Source organism: Haliotis rufescens, unplaced genomic scaffold, assembly GCF_023055435.1.
Source record: "Haliotis rufescens isolate VD_foot unplaced genomic scaffold, xgHalRufe1.0.p SCAF_8, whole genome shotgun sequence".
NCBI classification, from domain to species: domain Eukaryota; kingdom Metazoa; phylum Mollusca; class Gastropoda; order Lepetellida; family Haliotidae; genus Haliotis; species Haliotis rufescens.
In genome coordinates this window covers 36814460-36833715 of record NW_025964372.1, presented here as the reverse complement: position 1 = coordinate 36833715, position 19256 = coordinate 36814460, and the positions used below count along the sequence as shown (strand labels likewise).

Genomic DNA, 19256 nt, shown 5'->3' with positions numbered 1-19256 from the left:
GGCCCAGTCGTCAAAGGTGCCACGATTCGCTGTGCAGAGTTGCGTCCCCTGGACACGCCAGAAACCTATGGTTGTGGGTTCGAATCCCTGTTCACCCGATTATGTTTCTAGGTTTGTCAGCACCATACCCGTGCTCGTGGGTTTCACCGAAGTGGTAAACGTCTGAGACCTGCATCACTTCGGGCTTTCCTCCCACATTAAGCTGACACGCCGTGATATAACTGGAATAATGTTAAAAGCGGCGTTAACCCAACTCACTCACTCATCCTGCCTTCAGCTAGATGCTTGTCAATGTTAATATACACACTTTACAAATGTGGGCTTGGGCACTGGCGTAAGTGTATGTTAAAGTATAGGAGTCCCGACAGCCGTCGCCCATGATCCATTGAGAGAAAGTGACCTGGACACTGAGTTCCACTGGTTCGTTGGTCTCCTCTGAAGGGTAATCACCAAGCATTCACGGGTCTTCACATGGTATTTAACTGAGTATCCACTGATTTAATTGTGTTCACCAATCGTTCACTAAATTTTTAGTGTTTCGTTAAGTGTTCACACTGTTCACCAATTATTCACACAGCGAAGGCAGCTTGTAAGGAAAATGTTTGTATTCACACCATAATACTTGGCTTGGAATAATGCCTCTTAGAAACAAATGTTCTCAAAACTTTCATGAAGTGTTTACTTTCCCAGCAGGTCCTTCTGCTTGGCCTGCAGCAGATCCTCAGCCTGGCCACTGTACTTCCTCATAGTCTCCAACACCTGGAACACATGCAAGCATACCATCATGAACAAAGTCTGAAGACGTTTTGTTTGTGAACACCACATTCCCATAAAAAAACAAACGCCCAACACCAACACCCCACACCAACATAACATACCCACACCAACACCCCCACATAAACATAACATCCCCACACCAACACCCTCACATTAACATAACATCCCCTCACAGACACCCCACATAAACATAACATCCCACACCAACACCCCCACATAAACATAACATCCCCACATAAACATAACATCCCAACACCAACATCCCCACATAAACATAACATCCCTACCCCAACACCCCCATATAAGCATAACATCCCCACACCAACACCCCCACACCAACAAAACATCCCCACACCAACACCCCCACAAAAACGAAACATTCCTACTCCAACACCCCCATATAAGCATAACATCCCTACCCCAACACCCCCATATAAGCATAACATCCCCACACCAACACCCCCACATAAACATAACATCCCCACACCAACACCCACACATAAACAAAACATCTCCAAACCAACACCTACACATAAGCAAAACATCCCCACACCAACACCCCCACATAAGCATAACATCCCCACACCAACACCTCCACATAAACATAACATCCCCACACCAACACCCCCACATAAACATAACATCTCCAAACCAACACCTACACATAAGCATAACATCCCCACACCAACACCCCCACATAAACATAACATCCCCACACCAACATAACATCCCCACATAAACATAACATCCCCACACCAACATAACATCCCCACCCCCTATTGACATCAACCATCCTCTCCTTGTTGATGGTAATGTCATCACTCACCAGGTCCTGCACATCTCGTATAAGATCCTCAGGGTGACCTTCCTTATTTGCCTTGACCTTCTTTGTATGCTTAGCATGGATGTCTCGTAATCTGTCCTTCAACTTGTTGCACAACGTCTTCGCATTCTTCGCCAAACTTTCACGATGTTCAGTTGTCACCCTGACAGGACAAGACAAATGTGACATATTACTTTGCAAATTTTCAAAAGTTCATTCTCTTTTCATTTTCAAGAAAATATGTAAACTGCATTTAGTGGCATTTGATTGGCTAACCAAGCAATTGTTTTTGTTTTCCACTAAAACAACAAACATTTTGGCAATAATTACTGGTACATTCATAATTACCTACAGTCATGCATGGCTTATAGGGCATTGGTTCATGTAGGGTTGAAACCCAGGTGTTTGATGTGACAGACGAATGCATTACCCACTGGGCTACCACCCCCCAGAGATTGCTAGTGAGCGAGTATGGTTTCACGCTGCCTTTAGCAATATTTCAGCAATATCATGGCTAGGGACACCAGAAATGGGAATTAAACCTAGCCTTCACCGTGACCAGCAAATGCTTAAACCACTAGGCTACCACACTGCCCCTTGCTGGACTAAAGCTGATAGAGGATGGAACCCTTCTTAACCGACTGAGGGTTCCAGGTAACAATTGTTCCCCAGGAATATTTGCTCGTAAAAGGCAACCTAGTTGATCGTGTGGTCGACTCGCTGATTCGCTTGTTAATCATGTTAATGTACCCTGACGGTGTGGATTGTGGCTCATAATATTAATCACTGGATTGTCGGGTCCAGATTTGATTATTTACAGGCTGTCGTCGTATAATGGGTTGGGTTTAATGTTGCCTTCAATATTATTGCACTTATAGCGATGCACATGCACATGTTTGTGTGGCTGGCCGTATTTCGTCTGGACTTTCCTAATGCTAGCCTCACTGAGATACCATGCTACAGTTTAACATGGATACCCCATGCAGACACAGTATACTGACTCCAAGCCGACCAGTCCGTTTTAGCCACTTAATGCCTCTTAATGCCAAGCGCCAACAAGAACCATCTAACATCTTTTGGTATGATGTGGCTGGGATCAAACCCCAGACCTTCAGCTCTCTGGGCAGACGCTCTATCCACTAGACCACTTACTTTGGTAGGGGGACAATGAGGGTGGTTCCATCTTGTGTGGGGTTGACATTCATCCCAGACTGCTCAATGGCTTTCTTCGCTGCCGGCAGGTGCTGCAAGGGAGAATCAGGAGTCACAGTTAGGACCCGTTGAGCACATACCCGCAAACCTTTCACAGGCATTCATACCACATCCAACAATGCAATGACCTGCTGGCACTCTTAAACAGGTCATTTAAATCTTAACTGGGATCATTTACACAAAGGGTTCACTTCATAAACTCAGAGGTTTCAAAGATGTCACAACGGCAGCAACGCAAGATCAACAGGGTTAGTAAAGGTGAAAGGTCGTAATTGGATCCAGACATCAAATATGCCAACAGCCATGTTATTCTGAATACTACATACTTACTGCATATCAAATTTCAATACGAATATATATGCAAAGTGATCAGACAGGATTTTGCATTAATACCTCTTCAACAATAATAAATAAACATCCAGTGACGTCATCCTATTGTTCTCCAGTCGGGTTGAATCTCATAAACAGTGAGTGAGTGAGTCAGTTTGGTTTTACGCCGCTTTTAGCAATATTCCAGCAATATCACCAGAAATGGGCTTCACTTCACACATTTGTACCCATGTCAGGAATCGAACATGGGCCCTCGGCGTGACATTTATGACCGCCCCCTCATACACAGTGTTGTCCCCAGGACTTTATGTAATATCCTGGGGATTTTATTAACACAGCTTCGTTTAGATAGTAACATTAATGCATGCAACTAATTTTGCATTTGAACACAAAATAATGACATGTAGAATCAAAAGACAAATGTTTTGTTTATAGTCCCGAGGATCGAACACGTAACCTTCGTATCTGTGGCCCAGTGAGTGTACCACTAGGTTACAGACACGCGGTATCAAAATACTTTTAGCTAGATGAAACACTTCCCCTCGATCTTATCCTTGGAATAATACCTTGGAGCTATCATCCATCGGTTTTATCCCGGAGATGTGGGTTTTAAATAACATAAAAACCTTTGAACGTGCTTTATCCTACACAAAAAAGGGGAAAAAATGGTTAACCCATTTCAATAAGACAGCGAGGTTGACGTCTTACCTGAGGGGAGGCAGCGAGGTTCACGTCTCACCTGAGAGGAGGCAGTGAGGTTGATGTCTTACCTGAGAGGAGGCAGAGAGGGTTACATCTTACCTGAGAGGAGGCAGAGAGGTTGATGTCTTACCTGAGAGGAGGCAGAGAGGGTTACATCTTACCTGAGAGGAGGCAGAAAGGTTGACATCTTACCTGAGAGGCGGCAGAGAGGGTTACATCTTACCTGAGAGGAGGCAGAGAGGGTTACATCTTACCTGAGAGGAGGCAGAAAGGTTGACATCTTACCTGAGAGGAGGCAGAAAGGTTGACATCTTACCTGAGAGGAGGCAGAGAGGGTTACATCTTACCTGAGAGGCAGCAGAGAGGGTTACATCTTACCTGAGAGGAGGCAGAAAGGTTGACATCTTACCTGAGAGGCGGCAGAGAGGGTTACATCTTACCTGAGAGGAGGCAGAGAGGTTGACATCTTACCTGAGAGGAGGCAGAGAGGTTAACGTCTTACCTGAGAGGAGGAACACAAGACCAAATAGCGTCCATTCCAATTTGGAATGAACGTTGGAATGCTTTGGAAAGATCGCTCATTCCAAACTTTCCAAAGCTTGGAAGGATCGATCTTACCAGAAAATCCAAAATTGGAATGGCAACATTTCCAAACATATTTCCAACACAGGAAATGTTTGGAATGACTTGGAATGGTTTGGAATGGTTTGGAATTGTTTGGAAATATGGTTAGAAGGAACAAGATAAAATATGTTTTATCAGTAATTTGAACCATAAAAAGACTATGAATTATTTATTGAGTTTAAACTATATATAATAAATAATAAATTTATCTCAAACATTCACTACTTGTCTGTCTAGTGAGGGGCTTTTACAGTCGCATTCTCCCTAAGGTGAGAGAGAGACCCGCACTTGACTCAAAAAGACACTTACTTACTTACTTATATTTGAGATTTAACGTGCGCTTTCTGGCTGCAAGCGTATGTCGCACACGGGCCCGGCCAGGCCATTTAATGTGTTTCCCAAAAGGGGAAAAGTGAGTTTGTGCAACCCGGGGGGGGGGGGGGGGGCTTTAGGGGTGGTTTGCGCCTGTCAGCGTCGATCCTACAATATCCTTTTATGCAAAATACATATATGCTGATGAATAAACATAGTAATACTACGCAAATATATGTCAAGATGTATACATCAGTAACATCTCGTGATCTTTATTTGTGCTTTAAGCTCTTTTTCTACTGGAGATTGTGGGGTGTTACATCACACCAGAAAGCCAGGTCCAAATTCAAGTCATAATTTCATGGTCCGTCTTGTATGTTGGAAACCAATATTGCAATATGGCTGAATATTGCTAAACGTGGTATTTACCCGATTACTCACATAATTATTCCATTTTCTTCGTGCACATTCTACAATCATCTACGATCACTATCTATAAGGAGGTATATCTATATTCATCCAAATGTACATACATATATGTCCACATACATATGTATTAAGCAAGTCCCACATTCTTCCTTAAAAGATTAATGCTAAGCATTTCCTCTGTATGTATTTATATATGTAAAAATCGTTTTTATGACTACAGTGATTTTTGCAAGGCTACTCTCATAAATGTCATGACGCATTTGAGGCCAGGGTTCTTCTATACTCGCATTAATGTGCTGACTTATTATTGCGTTAATTTCATGATTTACAGTATTCATGAAGAATATTTCACGTGGGACCAACAGAGGGAAATAGGACTATCGACTATTTTTTTATATTTAGCTAGCTCAAACGATCTATTGGTTTGATTTATTGTTATGGTATCCACAAAATAAGTAGGATCCGTTTTTCCGTTTTTGTTGTTCTTTGTGTAACGCCGCACGTAGCAATATTCCAGTTATATGACGGTTGTCTGTAAATAATCGAGTCTGGACCAGACAATCCAGTGATTGATATCACGACCACCGATCCACGCAATTGAGATACGATGACATGCATCAACCAAGTCAGCGAGCCTGACCACCCGATCCCTTTAGTCGCCTGTTACGACAAGCATAGTCGCCTATAACGGCAAGCATGGGTTGCTGTAAATCTATTCTTAACCGGATCTTCAAAGGTCAAGTGGGATTCAACTGATATGTTAAGATGAAATAAAACTGAATTATATGTGCTGTTTACATATCAAAATTTGCCAAATTGTTACAAAAAATTTTGGCCACAGCAAGGCTACGTATTCACAACTTATTGTGGTAGGCACAGTATAACTCATGAGTCTGGACTGAGGGAGGGCCGTATTCCTTCTTGTGGGTCACCTGCTTGGCAAAATGGGACGGGAAAACTGCAGGGGGTGAGGGCAGTTAAGTTGATGGTACAGACAGATAACAGAGATCATTTTACAAATGTGAAACCTCATTCCACAAAGGAAGAGGCGAAATCTGAAACTTGGTGAGATTTACAGAACAAAGGCAGTTATTTCTAGTTTCTTACTGACTCTCGAGGATACATTTAATAAAAATTTGTGTGTGCGACACGGCCACCAGTCACTAAATTTGGGTCACAAACTTTCTGTCTTCTTTCATTTGTCATCTGAAATACCATCCCTTCGTGCACTTGTGCTTCCTGCTCAAGTTACCAAACACATCCTGTTTACGTACACCTGCAAGATATATATTACGCTGAGGAGAATTTACAATTATACGTTGATACGTCTAACTGCTGGCCTGGTACGCAATGTCATATTTCTTATCGCCAGGGATCACAGGTGTGATACCAGTGTCCCCCAAGGAGACGTCTGATTAAACTCTTTGCTTCGTCAATGCTTTATATAAGACAAACCGGTAACTGGTACCACTAGCAACGATACAATGGCGTACAAAGACTTACAATGAGTCAAGCATCCGTCACTCGATTTCCATTTTGATTGATTGTTTGATTGATAGATTGATAGAGTGAGTGAGTGAGTGAGTGAGTGAGTGAGTGAGTGAGTGAGTGAGTGAGTGAGTGAGTGAGTGAGTGAGTGAGTGAGTGAGTGAGTGAGTGAGTGAGTGAGTGAGTGTTTCACTGGCATGGGTCACCGGCTTAGCGTCACCGATCTAGATATATCTATGCAGGAATAGGTCATCCATGCGGATTGCGTAATCTCGATTAATGTATTCAGGAACCTTTCGTGAACAACATTTATTGAAAATGCTACCGAAGAATCAAACAACTTTAAGATTTGGCTTCTGTGGTGGAATCATTCTAATATTTCACTTAACTGTTAACGTACTTCTTGAATGTTGTTACGCCATTCATTCAGACAGATCTTGAAGATATGTTAATTTCTATGCGAGGACAGCGGATTAGATATCGCGAGGCCGGTTCACAATCCGTAAAAGCCTGTGATATGCCATGAATAGCCCATTGCATCTCCTGTACAAAGACTTTCTTTTGTACGTGTTGTCACAGAGCCACAAACTTAGGTCAATGGATCAGATAAAAGCAGGACTGCTGGAATTGGTTGAGGTGAACTTCCCATGACATAAACTCCTACTTGACAACCGCTTTAAGAAAGTGCCGCCATTCATGTACACAGCCCTGTGGATGAATGAACGACCTAGCGAAGCCAGTAGCGCCAACTAGTGAGATATAATGGAAGAAGACCAACCGAGAGTTGAATCTTGACATACTCCGGTGCCATCTGCAGAACCATGGTTAGCAATGGCACAGTGATTTTTGAGAGTTTAAGTGAGTCGGATTTTACGCCGCCTTAGCAATATCACAGCAATATCACGGTGGGCGATTCCCACATTGTGCCTATGATATGCAGAGAATCGAACCTGGACTTTCGGCACGAGGAGCGAACGCTTTTACCACTAGGCAACGCCAGCGGCCTTGATCATATGATCAACCTAATGTGTTTTCATTTTTCAAATGTTAAAGTTTGCAATCACAGATAATATTTATCACCACTGTAAAATGCAAGGATATCAGCATATCATCACCATCACCATCAGCATCATCATCATCATCGCCGTCACCATCATTATCATCACCACCACCATCAGCATCAGCATCGCCACCGGTATCGTTATCACAGGTATATACGGTACTCCACACAGAGATTAACGAAGGGCATCTATTTGATCAGGGGTTAGTTAAATATTCATAACAGCTGTGTGTCAGTACATCCAGTTTCTGTCAGTGCAGAAAAATACCAAGTCGGTCAGCTGTGAACACGGTTCTTCAGCATCGGACATCAGCTGTTCTTGACACGTACATTTCAGCGCATTTGAATAGATTTAACAACAAGTAAGGCAATAGATGGATTAGCATATGAACTATGATTCTCTTTAGGTAGAAAAAGATCCACGATGTTCGACCTGGTAGAAGTGCACAGCATTGGTCTTTGATTGACTGTGGCGTCAAAACAAACTCATTCATGTACTTGATCTGAATGTTCATCTTAATTGTTATGGATAGTCACGGAATCGTGATCCAGAGAACAGGGTGTCATTAGATAAAAATGAAGTAATAATAGGATTACCAGAAAAACGGTGTATAACACCCAAGCCAATAACCTTCCCTCAGGAACACCAGAGTAAGTCAGTACAAGATTGAAAACTGCCCCATAAGTATATATGACAGGCTAGTCGGGTATTGCTACTTGTATATGTGAAAACAAAGTTATTAAAATTAATAGCAAAACTGATGAAAGTCACCAATAAACGTGTATAAGTGTTATATCGTCACTGCAAAAATAAAGAGTGTTGTCTTTAGTATTAACATTCAAATACGTGATATCTGTATTAGCGATATTGTCTACATTCCACCGGTGAGTAAGCGTTAGCCTTACTATCTCGTAGTATAAATGTTGCAAGAAATTGTATTTCTGAAGACATCACGATACAGTTTTTTACGATGCATCACGTCTGCACCAGCGCTTGATAACAGCCTTGTGTTTGGGTGTTTCAGTAGTTTAAATTGCTGTTCTTGATGTTGTTGAATAAACTTTGATACTATGAACAATATAAGGTTATATGAGAGTATGACTTTAGAATGGTAACATGCGTTAATGTATATCTGATATAAATATAATATATATATATAATAGGATGACATAAATAGAACAATGACTAGTACGTCCAGATTAGTGTATAGGCAACATTTAAAAGTAGATGAAAGAACACAATCGTCCGGAATACAATGTATAATTCTGGTGCACTTCTATGTGACTATATAGCATACAATAAGCTTTCGGGTCCCGTTTGGGTCTGTTTGGGTGGCAGCTTAGATATCCATAGAGTAGGTTCATCTCGGAATCTCCCATATAACTGGGGCTCCACTTCAATTTAAATGGAGTTACTTGTTTCTTTCAAAACTATACAGTTTTAGTGACTAAGCATTAGTCTGAATAGATATCACCAGTTTGGAATTTGAAACTAATCTGTTTACAGTAACAGAACACTGTTTAAGTGTCATGTACAAATGAGAAAGTGGAATCCCGTCAATTAGCCGGACGAACCTATTAATAAACATTAAAATAAGCAATATCTGGAAAATGTATATGCATATACTATCTGGCAATAAACACCAAGATCACCTTCTACAAAAATAAGTTTTAAAAGCCGGTTGATATTCTTTTGCGTATTTGACGATTATAGAACTTTCGAAAGTATAAATCCTTTTCCTATACTCAGACGTTCCTGAGCCTTGCGCTTTCCTAATTATTTTGACTAAAATTTGTTAATGGGAAATACGCGTGGATCAAGTACGTGCCATAAATTAAAGCGACATTGTACGATTCCGAACTCATCACCAGACTGTGTTTGTGAATCACTGTCAAATAGTGGTGACATATAGTGGAAACAATACGCGAAATCGCGCATGCACAGAACGGAAATTTGGACAAGGCATTAAGCAATCCGCATGCGAAGAACGATTGATTTCAGTACTTCCGCTAAGCGCTTCGAGTACAGCGTCAAACTCGGGCCTGTAATCTAACACGCGAGAACTGACCAATGAAATCTGAGAAGTAGGAATACCGGTAGACGCTGTTGCTTGATTGACAATGCGAATCAAGAAAGGGAGGAGCTTGATGATATCGTTCTCTCCCAGTAAATTCCGATGTCAAATAACGACGTTATTTGGCCGGAAAAACGATGGTTTGAAAGTGTCCAAATAACGTTGTTTTTCTGTCCAATGACCATATACGAAAAAAAAAGACGTTTTCGTGTTTGCAGTGATTAGCAAATCAATGAGGTATCAGTTTCACCACATGTGCACAGACCGCCTATCCTTATATATATATTTTTCATAACTATTCTCCAGTTAAAGTCCTATCCTCTTATCAAAAAATCTGTGAGAGTGATCATCATTAACGAAACTCATTCTCGTCAAAGAATACAGAACAAATAAAGAATAAGATGCATACATTTATTGCCATGCTTCATTCATCACGAAGTAGATTTACATACATTTGTGAATAGCACTTAAACTGTGATAATGAATTTTACCATTGTCCATATTATATTATAAATATTAACCATAATATGGATTTCCGAATATATAAACGACTCCAACGTTGATATTTCAGACAAAAACAAAGTCAGCTGTCTTTTAACGTTCAGGGGAAAAGGGTTTGCTTTCACAATTGAACATTTGTTTTCACCAAAGGACAATCAAATCAAGCCAAAAACACGAAAAATACACATATATGGTTAGAGACCGTCATTATACAGCGAGGGGGGGAATTCTTCTGCTCTAACTGCCTTCACAAAAACATTCCAGCCCTTAGTTACCGAGGCAGCTGTGACATAGTAGCATTACATTCGCTGCGTTTGCAGCATATAAGATGTGTAATCTGTGGAGTGACTAAAGTAATATTACGACTGAAATCTTACTTGCATGGTTGTTTTAATAGAAAACTTACGGTTTAAAAACACAATTGTTCTTATATAATGTTTTTAGGTTTGGTTTATAAATACAAGAGAAGATTTTTTATACATATAAAACTGGTTGAAAATACAGCTGAACAATAGAAAAATGAAAATAGGAGTTGTGAATGGTGACAAATTTTAATTACATCACCGTGTGAATAATTATTGATTGATTCCGTCAAACAACTGTCAAACCATTTATTGCCATGTACGTACATGTACACAGGAAGTCGGCGCTGTCGGAGGCTTCAGGTAAATAAACATCATGTTTTCTTTACGGGAGATCAGACGAACCATGAACCAGGGGCATGCGACGTAATTACACCTAAAGGTGGTAGAACCAGGGTATTGTCTCTTGGACTGGCTAATTGACCAGACGTATAATTGGTAAATATATTCGTTTTGACACCCGTGTTTCATGCGCATCCCGGCTCATAAGCAGAATACAGACAGATGAGGCCCCGTGATCAGCGGAGCATGAACAACATGGATGCCACCTTTCGGCCGTACCAGCAGTCAAGCTGCGATCTCGGAACTGAATCCAATTGCAAGCGGAGACAAGATTACTTCCCTTACCCAAACATGATCGTTGCTCAGAAATGTTCAAATCTATCTTCAGTAAATCATGAAATTAATGCGAGTATGACATTTATACGAAAAATGCGATCGTCAGTCCCTCTGATTATTTCAATATATTTCATTCCATCATGATAAAAAAAGTTAGTCACTTATAAGGTTACCACGTTGAAAATGGAAACGATCGTTAACAAAAACAACAAAATGAATTCTCTCATCACTCAGCCTAACAGTGATATAACTGCAAATTAAACAATCAAGTGCGCTAAAGTATTACACATGGTGGGTGGAGGACCAGGGGCACTTTGAGTTTGACAGGTGTCATCAACTGGTCAAGTAACATCACGGTTTGTATATTCACGTTGATTGGACAGTCTAGACTGGCGCTAACTAATCATGACGGCGTCTTCAGAACAGAACAGAACTTTATTTCTCCCAGGTTTAGGCTTACGTGGATAACGGAAAATATTGTTTTAGTGATAGCACATTTGTAATTCAATCTAATATACTTTCCTTGATTGATTATATGGCTGCGGTCGTAGATCCGGATGTATCTAAATATGCTCATTATATACACAGGGTTTATTGTTATACTATTAGGATTAATAGATACAACTGAGTATTTATACCCTTGATCATAAAGTTAGTCACTACTTTCACATTTTGATTTGTATGATTTGGGTTATGATTAAATTGACAAAATAAGAAATCATTCCGTGTATATGTGTATTATATATTGTACCCCAATACGTAATTAAATTGTGTATAAATAAGGACACTAGGTTAATTACTGTAATTGATTATTTGATAAACATATTCACATCTAGTTGCGTGATATGTCACAGAGGTAAAGCTAATTCTAACAACTAACTGTCCCATTTATTTGGCTTCTATCTTTTATATGAAACAAATGCTATAACATGGGGTGATAAACTTCATTGGCAATAGACGTAGCATATAATTGTCCGCATGAACAGTCTACTCTGTTCCAGATGTTTATTCATTTTGTCAGCATTGAAATCGTTGCATTCCTGGCTCAATGATTCATTTGATGAAATCTTGTTCCCTGTTTTGAATTACCGTCAGATAGTTCCAGAACAATTATAAAATTTCCAGCCCTATGTGTTGCGCATAATTCCGAGATAATTCGAAGTTCATATTCTTGTACGAACACTTATCAAAATTCATTTATACGTAGTACTATTATGTACATATGTATATTAGTTCAAATTATAATAATGAGGCCCTCTATATTCTCGAAACGGTCTTTGTTCTACGACAACCGTAAGTCGGTATGGGAAAACAAAATATTTGTTTAATTGTTCAAAGTTCATAGTCAATGTCATATGATTATAGACAAGGAAGATAAGAAATTAAATATAAAGAGTAGCCACTTTAAATGACAGAAATTCTTTTAGTTAAATTTGCTCATGATTTGGTCTTTTCGTGGTACATAGTGCCAAAATACTCTTAATTATTTACTTTCATGTCATTACTAATCTCACATAAGGTCAAAAGTTGTACAACGTTTAACAGATATGATTATGACATGTTGTATCCAAACATTTCCAAACAAATCCAAGCTTGAAAAATATGACCTTGCCAAATATTGGAATGGTCATATTTCCAATTGGAATGGTGGTATTTCCAAGTTTTGGATTTTTTGGAATGGATGATATTTTGTCCAGTGGAAGAGAGGTTGACGTCTCACCTGAGAGGAGGCAGAGAGGTTGACGTCTTACCTGAGATGAGGTAGAGAGGTTGACGTCTTACCTGAGAGGAGGCAGCGAGGTTGATGATGAGCAACTGGGGAGACTTCTGTACAATCTGACCCAGCTGTATGAGGGGGAAACGCCCATCAGTTGTCGACACCATCAAGTTGTCAAACACACCTGATTACAATAATCTTTGTTGTATATCTAACACTACATATATGTTCTTTGAACAGACAATAGATGTTACCAATGTTGAACCAATAATTAATTATTGGGATGTATGGAGGGACATTTTCCTAACATTGGAAAGAGGGATATTTACCTGGCGATATACGAAGGGACATTTACCTGGTGATATACGGAAGGACATTTACCTGGTGATATACGAAGGGACATTTACCTGGCGTTTACGGAGGGACATTTACCTGGTGATATACGGAGGGACATCTACCTGGCAAGGTACAGGGGGACATTTACCTGGTGATATATGGAGGGACATTTACCTGGTGATGTACGGAGGGACATTTACCTGGTGATATACGAAGGGACATTTTCCTGGCGATATACAGAGGGACATTTACCTGGTGATATACAGGGGGACATTTACCTGGCAAGGTACAGGGGGACACTTACCTGGTGATGTACGGAGGGACATTTACCTGGTGATATACAGGGGGACATTTACCTGGTGATATACGAAGGGACATTTACCTGGTGATATACGGAAGGACATTTACCAGGCAAGGCACAGGGGGACACTTACCTGGTGATGTACGGAGGGACATTTACCTGGTGATATACGGAGGGACATTTACCTGGTGATATACAGGGGGACATTTACCTGGCAAGGTACAGGGGGACACTTACCTGGTGATGTACGGAGGGACATTTACCTGGTGATGTACGGAGGGACATTTACCTGGTGATATACAGGGGGACATTTACCTGGTGATATACAGGGGGACATTTACCTGGCAAGGTACAGGGGGACACTTACCTGGTGATGTACGGAGGGACATTTACCTGGTGATATACAGGGGGACATTTACCTGGTGATATACGAAGGGACATTTACCTGGTGATATACAGGGGGACATTTACCTGGCAAGGTACAGGGGGACACTTACCTGGTGATGTACGGAGGGACATTTACCTGGTGATATACAGGGGGACATTTACCTGGCAAGGTACAGGGGGACATTTACCTGGTGATGTACGGAGGGACATTTACCTGGTGATATACAGGGGGACATTTACCTGGCAAGGTACAGGGGGACATTTACCTGGTGATGTACGGAGGGACATTTACCTGGTGATATACAGGGGGACATTTACCTGGTGATATACAGGGGGACATTTACCTGGCAAGGTACAGGGGGACACTTACCTGGTGATGTACGGAGGGACATTTACCTGGTGATATACAGGGGGACATTTACCTGGCAAGGTACAGGGGGACATTTACCTGGTGATGTACGGAGGGACATTTACCTGGTGATATACAGGGGGACATTTACCTGGTGATATACAGGGGGACACTTACCTGGTGATATACAGGGGGACATTTACCTGGCAAGGTACAGGGGGACATTTACCTGGTGATGTACGGAGGGACATTTACCTGGTGATATACAGGGGGACATTTACCTGGTGATATACAGGGGGACATTTACCTGGCAAGGTACAGGGGGACACTTACCTGGTGATGTACGGAGGGACATTTACCTGGTGATATACAGGGGGACATTTACCTGGCAAGGTACAGGGGGACACTTACCTGGTGATGTACGGAGGGACATTTACCTGGTGATATACGAAGGGACATTTACCTGGCAAGGTACAGGGGGACATTTACCTGGCAAGGTACAGGGGGACACTTACCTGGTGATGTACGGAGGGACATTTACCTGGTGATATACAGGGGAACATTTACCTGGCAAGGTACAGGGGGACACTTACCTGGTGATGTACGGAGGGACACTTACCTGGTGATGTACGGAGGGACATTTACCTGGTGATATACAGGGGGACATTTACCAGGCAAGGTACAGGGGGACACTTACCTGCTGATGTACGGAGGGACAGCTGATGGATGTACTGTTGCTTGAGGTCGTCAAGAGCATGTTGCATCTCTGCATCAACTGCTGTGATGTCCAGAATGCCGTCCATGTCCTCTGCAGTCAATGAAATCTTCCTCCCACTGCCGCCCTTCCCTTTACCTCCCCCTGAAACAAACAAAATACATTGAAACATTCATCTTTCATGCATCTTTTGTCAACTGTTTGTTTGTTTGTTTGTTGTTTAACGCCGCACTCAGCAATATTCCAGCTATATGACAGCAGTCTGTAAATAATTGAGTCTGGAGCAGACAATCCAGTGATTGACATCATGAGCATCGATCCACATATAATTGGGAATACGAAGACATGCATTAACCAAGTCAGCGAACCTGACCACCTAATCCCGTTACTCGCCTCTTACGACAAGCATAGTCACCTTTTACGTCAAACATGGGTTGCTGAAGACATTTTCTACCCCGGATCTTCACGGGTCCATTTGTCAACTGAATAATACAGGTACCAGGGATTTATCTAGACCTGATCTGAAAAATTTCCAAATTGGAATTATGACTTTCCCAACTGATGTAATAAGAGGGTCAGATTTTAATGCTTAGGTTTATATTATTAGATTGAAAATAATTTCAAAATACAATGTTAAAATACCTATGAATTTAAGAAACTTTAGACAAATCACAATTTTGAACAAAACAGCATTATCACTATCCCCTGAAATGCGTGAGTGAAAAAATATCAAAAGAGTTCCTCCGTTATGGAGCATACTCTTCATGAGGATAATGACACTTGGCCTTTGTGTGAGAGGTGTCGTGAATAGGTCAGATTCTCGGGATATGGTAATTGAGTGAGTTGGTTTAACATTGCTTTTAACAATCCTGGCATGTCACCTTGATGTAGGAGGAAAGCTTAAAGTGATGCAGGTCTTAGATGTTTACCACTTTGGTGAAATGCACGAGCACGGATATGGTGCTGACAAACCTAGAAACAAAGGGGTAAAATGGGATTCGAACCCACAATCATAGGTTCTGGAATACCGAAGAGAAACAACATTGCACAGCGAATTACGGCGCTTAAGACAACTTGGTCACATGTGCCCCTCCCCCACCATGAGGCACATTACAAGTTTGTTTGTTCATATACTAGTGAGCAATATGGATGTTAATGTTAACTATAAAAAAAAGGGTCCTATAAAGCCTTAAGAAGAGATAGGCACTTGTGTTGCTTAATGTCATGAGAAAATCTGATTAAATTTGAAATTACTACTCATAAAAGGAATCAATAGTTTATGACCCCAATTGATATGGGTTTATGAATCCATTCTTGATAAGTATAGTGCTATTTTCAGGAGCCAATAAACATACGGGTCCTTTAGTCACAACCCTAACATAAAAAGAAAGAGAAAAGTTTACAAGAAGTTTAAATTTGTCATCTTTGAAAAGTAACAAATTTTGCTAATGCTATACACATCTGTGTATTGTAATAGAGTGTAGTTTTGCCCTGAAATATTATAGTTAAACAAGAGAATGTTTGCTGAATGTCACTGATTTTCTTTTGTTGTCAACAATATTTTTGTGGTCATGATTTAACAAGCTATCTGTGAAACTATCATTGTTGACATATTTATCTATAAGTATTTACTTCAGATTTCGTATTTGCATTTATGGAGGTATAAACAAATTTATGCAAAGTGTGCACACTATTTCTAAAGTATACACCTCCATAAACATAATAAATGTTGAAGTGAATTCTTAAATATGCATCTTATCTCGAGTGCTGTCCATTACCTTTGTCCTTCTTCCCTTTCTTGGCATAGGAGCGGGTCTGTAGCCAGGACCCCTGGGGACTCGACAGGTCTGGGTGCAGCATGGGGGGCAACTGTCTGTACATCTGCAGACAGCACCGCATTGTCTGCACCTTCACCATCCTCACCAGCCGGGGGCACAACGACACAGTTCGCACCAGCGACATTTCCCTGTCATGTACACTCTGAAATCAGGAACATCAACATGTCAGTCTCTAGCCAGCAATAAGATCTGATTGTAATGAGATTGATCAACACATATTGGTCACAGATAATTGAAGATGACATGAAGTCACAGGCAATTTTATGTGACAGTTTTTTTTGTTTTCTATTTTGATATATTTAATCAGGGAAAAAGAGTGTGGATAATATATTAAATACTAACATATTGTTCTCTGTACATTTAAGCTTATAATCTAATGGGTGCCAATCACATGCTGAACAAATGTGCACATACACTTATGAGGTTACCTCTTCAACACTTTCTTGAAAGATACAATTCACCAAGCTCTTTACAGGGATACCCCATTCACTTGAGCAGAATATAGGTGGCATGCACTGTAATGGAGTAGGAATTTAAAGGGCAACAATACTCCAACTCTGAGTTGCCAGACTGGTTCCGCTTTAATTACCAGATGCCAATTGGTGCTGAACACAAGTCAAACCAGTCGAGATAATTGTCCTTAATACGCAAATTTGAATCTGTGAAAAAAAAGCTATCCAAATGTCAATACTTAAACCCTACGCAGGCACAAACTGCTACTCTAGATTCACAGAAGGATGATGTTTTCATACAAAATCAAAGTCAAGCGCCTAAACTAGTCAACTGAGAGACATGCAACAAATTTTCACAAGAAAATTTCAGGAGGCTACATTATTACATGGTACAGATGGAAATGTAGGAGTGTGGTTGTTGTCAAAGTCAAATTGTCTTGATGTCATCGGAGAGGTTAGACTGTTGTTCTACCTCTGTGCAGTCCTGAGATTCCTACTGTAAACTAGCTTACACTCCTTATGGCAGAGGGTACCACTCCTTATGGCAGAGGGTTACTCACTTAGGCAATTTAGGGAACGTGTAACTACAGGCATGGACGGTGTTGTGATCGTGTTTACACATACTGGAACATGAGTGAGTGAGTGAGTTTGATTTTACGCCTATTTTAGCAATATTCCAGCAATATCACGGCAGGGGACAACAGAAATGGGCTTCACACATTGTACCCATGTCGGGAATCGAACCTGGGTCTTCGGTGTTATGAGCGAACCACTAGGGTACCTGACCGCCCCTACTGGAACATGCACCTGATGCAATTCAGTATACTTGCAAACATAAATTACCTTGGCGATCACACCCCTATTATATGTTTTCAAAAAGAACTCGACACGCAACAAACACTTTCAGTGTTGGTTTGTGCTCGTGTGGCCATGAACAGAATATTTTACAGAATCTTCGTCATGTTTGGTCTGCTCCATTTCTTTCGTGGTATCCCACATCAGTGTGCAGATACACGATAAAACACTATGTCAAAATTGATGATGTACTTTTGCAATATACAAATCAAAATAATTAGCATCGAGTACGAACGCAAGTTTTGTGTAGAGCATGAGCTGATGATGACCCGGTGACCGCAAAAAGTGACTTTCATGCATTTATATTCTGTGCACTCTCTTGGTGGGACAGCCAACAGGACAGAAACAGAAACCAAGAACCTACAAGACATATATACGTAGTTACTCATTCCCAAACAACTTTGCACTTACTCAGTTCAAATTTGTTGAGAACTCATAAAAATAAAAATGTCACGCCGTCGACATGAAAAGGCCGACAACTCTGTCATCTGCATTGTATGCATACCACGTTTGCAAAAATATTACCGGTCATGTCGCTTGCACGCGGTAAACCGAGCAGAAACACACATACATATATATATACATGCACGTTTCAAACGCTCATAGTAAAATTGAACCAAAAGATTGTGTTTTCATATTGAGACAATATTTTCTTGCAACAGGCTCTGAAAATGATTTATATAATATACAGTATATATACCTTAAATATTTCTATTTTTTAAATCACCATTCACGGTGTTCGTTCGTGTATGTTTTGAAATCTAAATAGCGATATTTACGCAGAGAATTTATTCACAAAAATATCACAATTTGTGATCACGGGTATCTGTGATTTATGAAGACACCAATAGCCATATTGAAGTCATGCAGTAACCTTGAAATAGGTTCATATCAGTACATGAAAAAATGGATTTGTTTCAGAAATGCTAGAAATGCATGTAGATGTAAATGCAACACAATTTAATTTATTCTAGTATTTCCTTTTTATTTTTA

The 19256-nt window shown here is 40.6% G+C and overlaps 1 protein-coding gene across 2 annotated transcripts; it reads right to left on the bottom strand.

Moving 5' to 3' along the window:
• Positions 1 to 145: 145 nt before the first annotated feature.
• LOC124138348 (ribosome-recycling factor, mitochondrial-like) lies at positions 146 to 18737 on the bottom strand. 2 transcript variants are annotated; one of them, XM_046504941.2, is made up of 7 exons: positions 18675 to 18737; positions 16897 to 17098; positions 15101 to 15262; positions 13096 to 13214; positions 2753 to 2844; positions 1604 to 1763; positions 146 to 759 (listed from the first exon to the last, which is right to left on the bottom strand). In XM_046504941.2, the coding sequence occupies exons 2-7, from the start codon at positions 17078 to 17080 to the stop codon at positions 679 to 681; spliced, it is 798 nt and encodes a 265-aa protein (XP_046360897.2). In that variant the 5' UTR covers positions 17081 to 17098; positions 18675 to 18737; the 3' UTR covers positions 146 to 678. The 2 variants fall into 2 exon arrangements, with proteins under 2 accessions (XP_046360897.2, XP_046360896.2); XM_046504940.2 differs by lacking the exon at positions 18675 to 18737 and adding an exon at positions 17546 to 17593.
• Between the last annotated feature and the right edge of the window lie 519 nt (positions 18738 to 19256).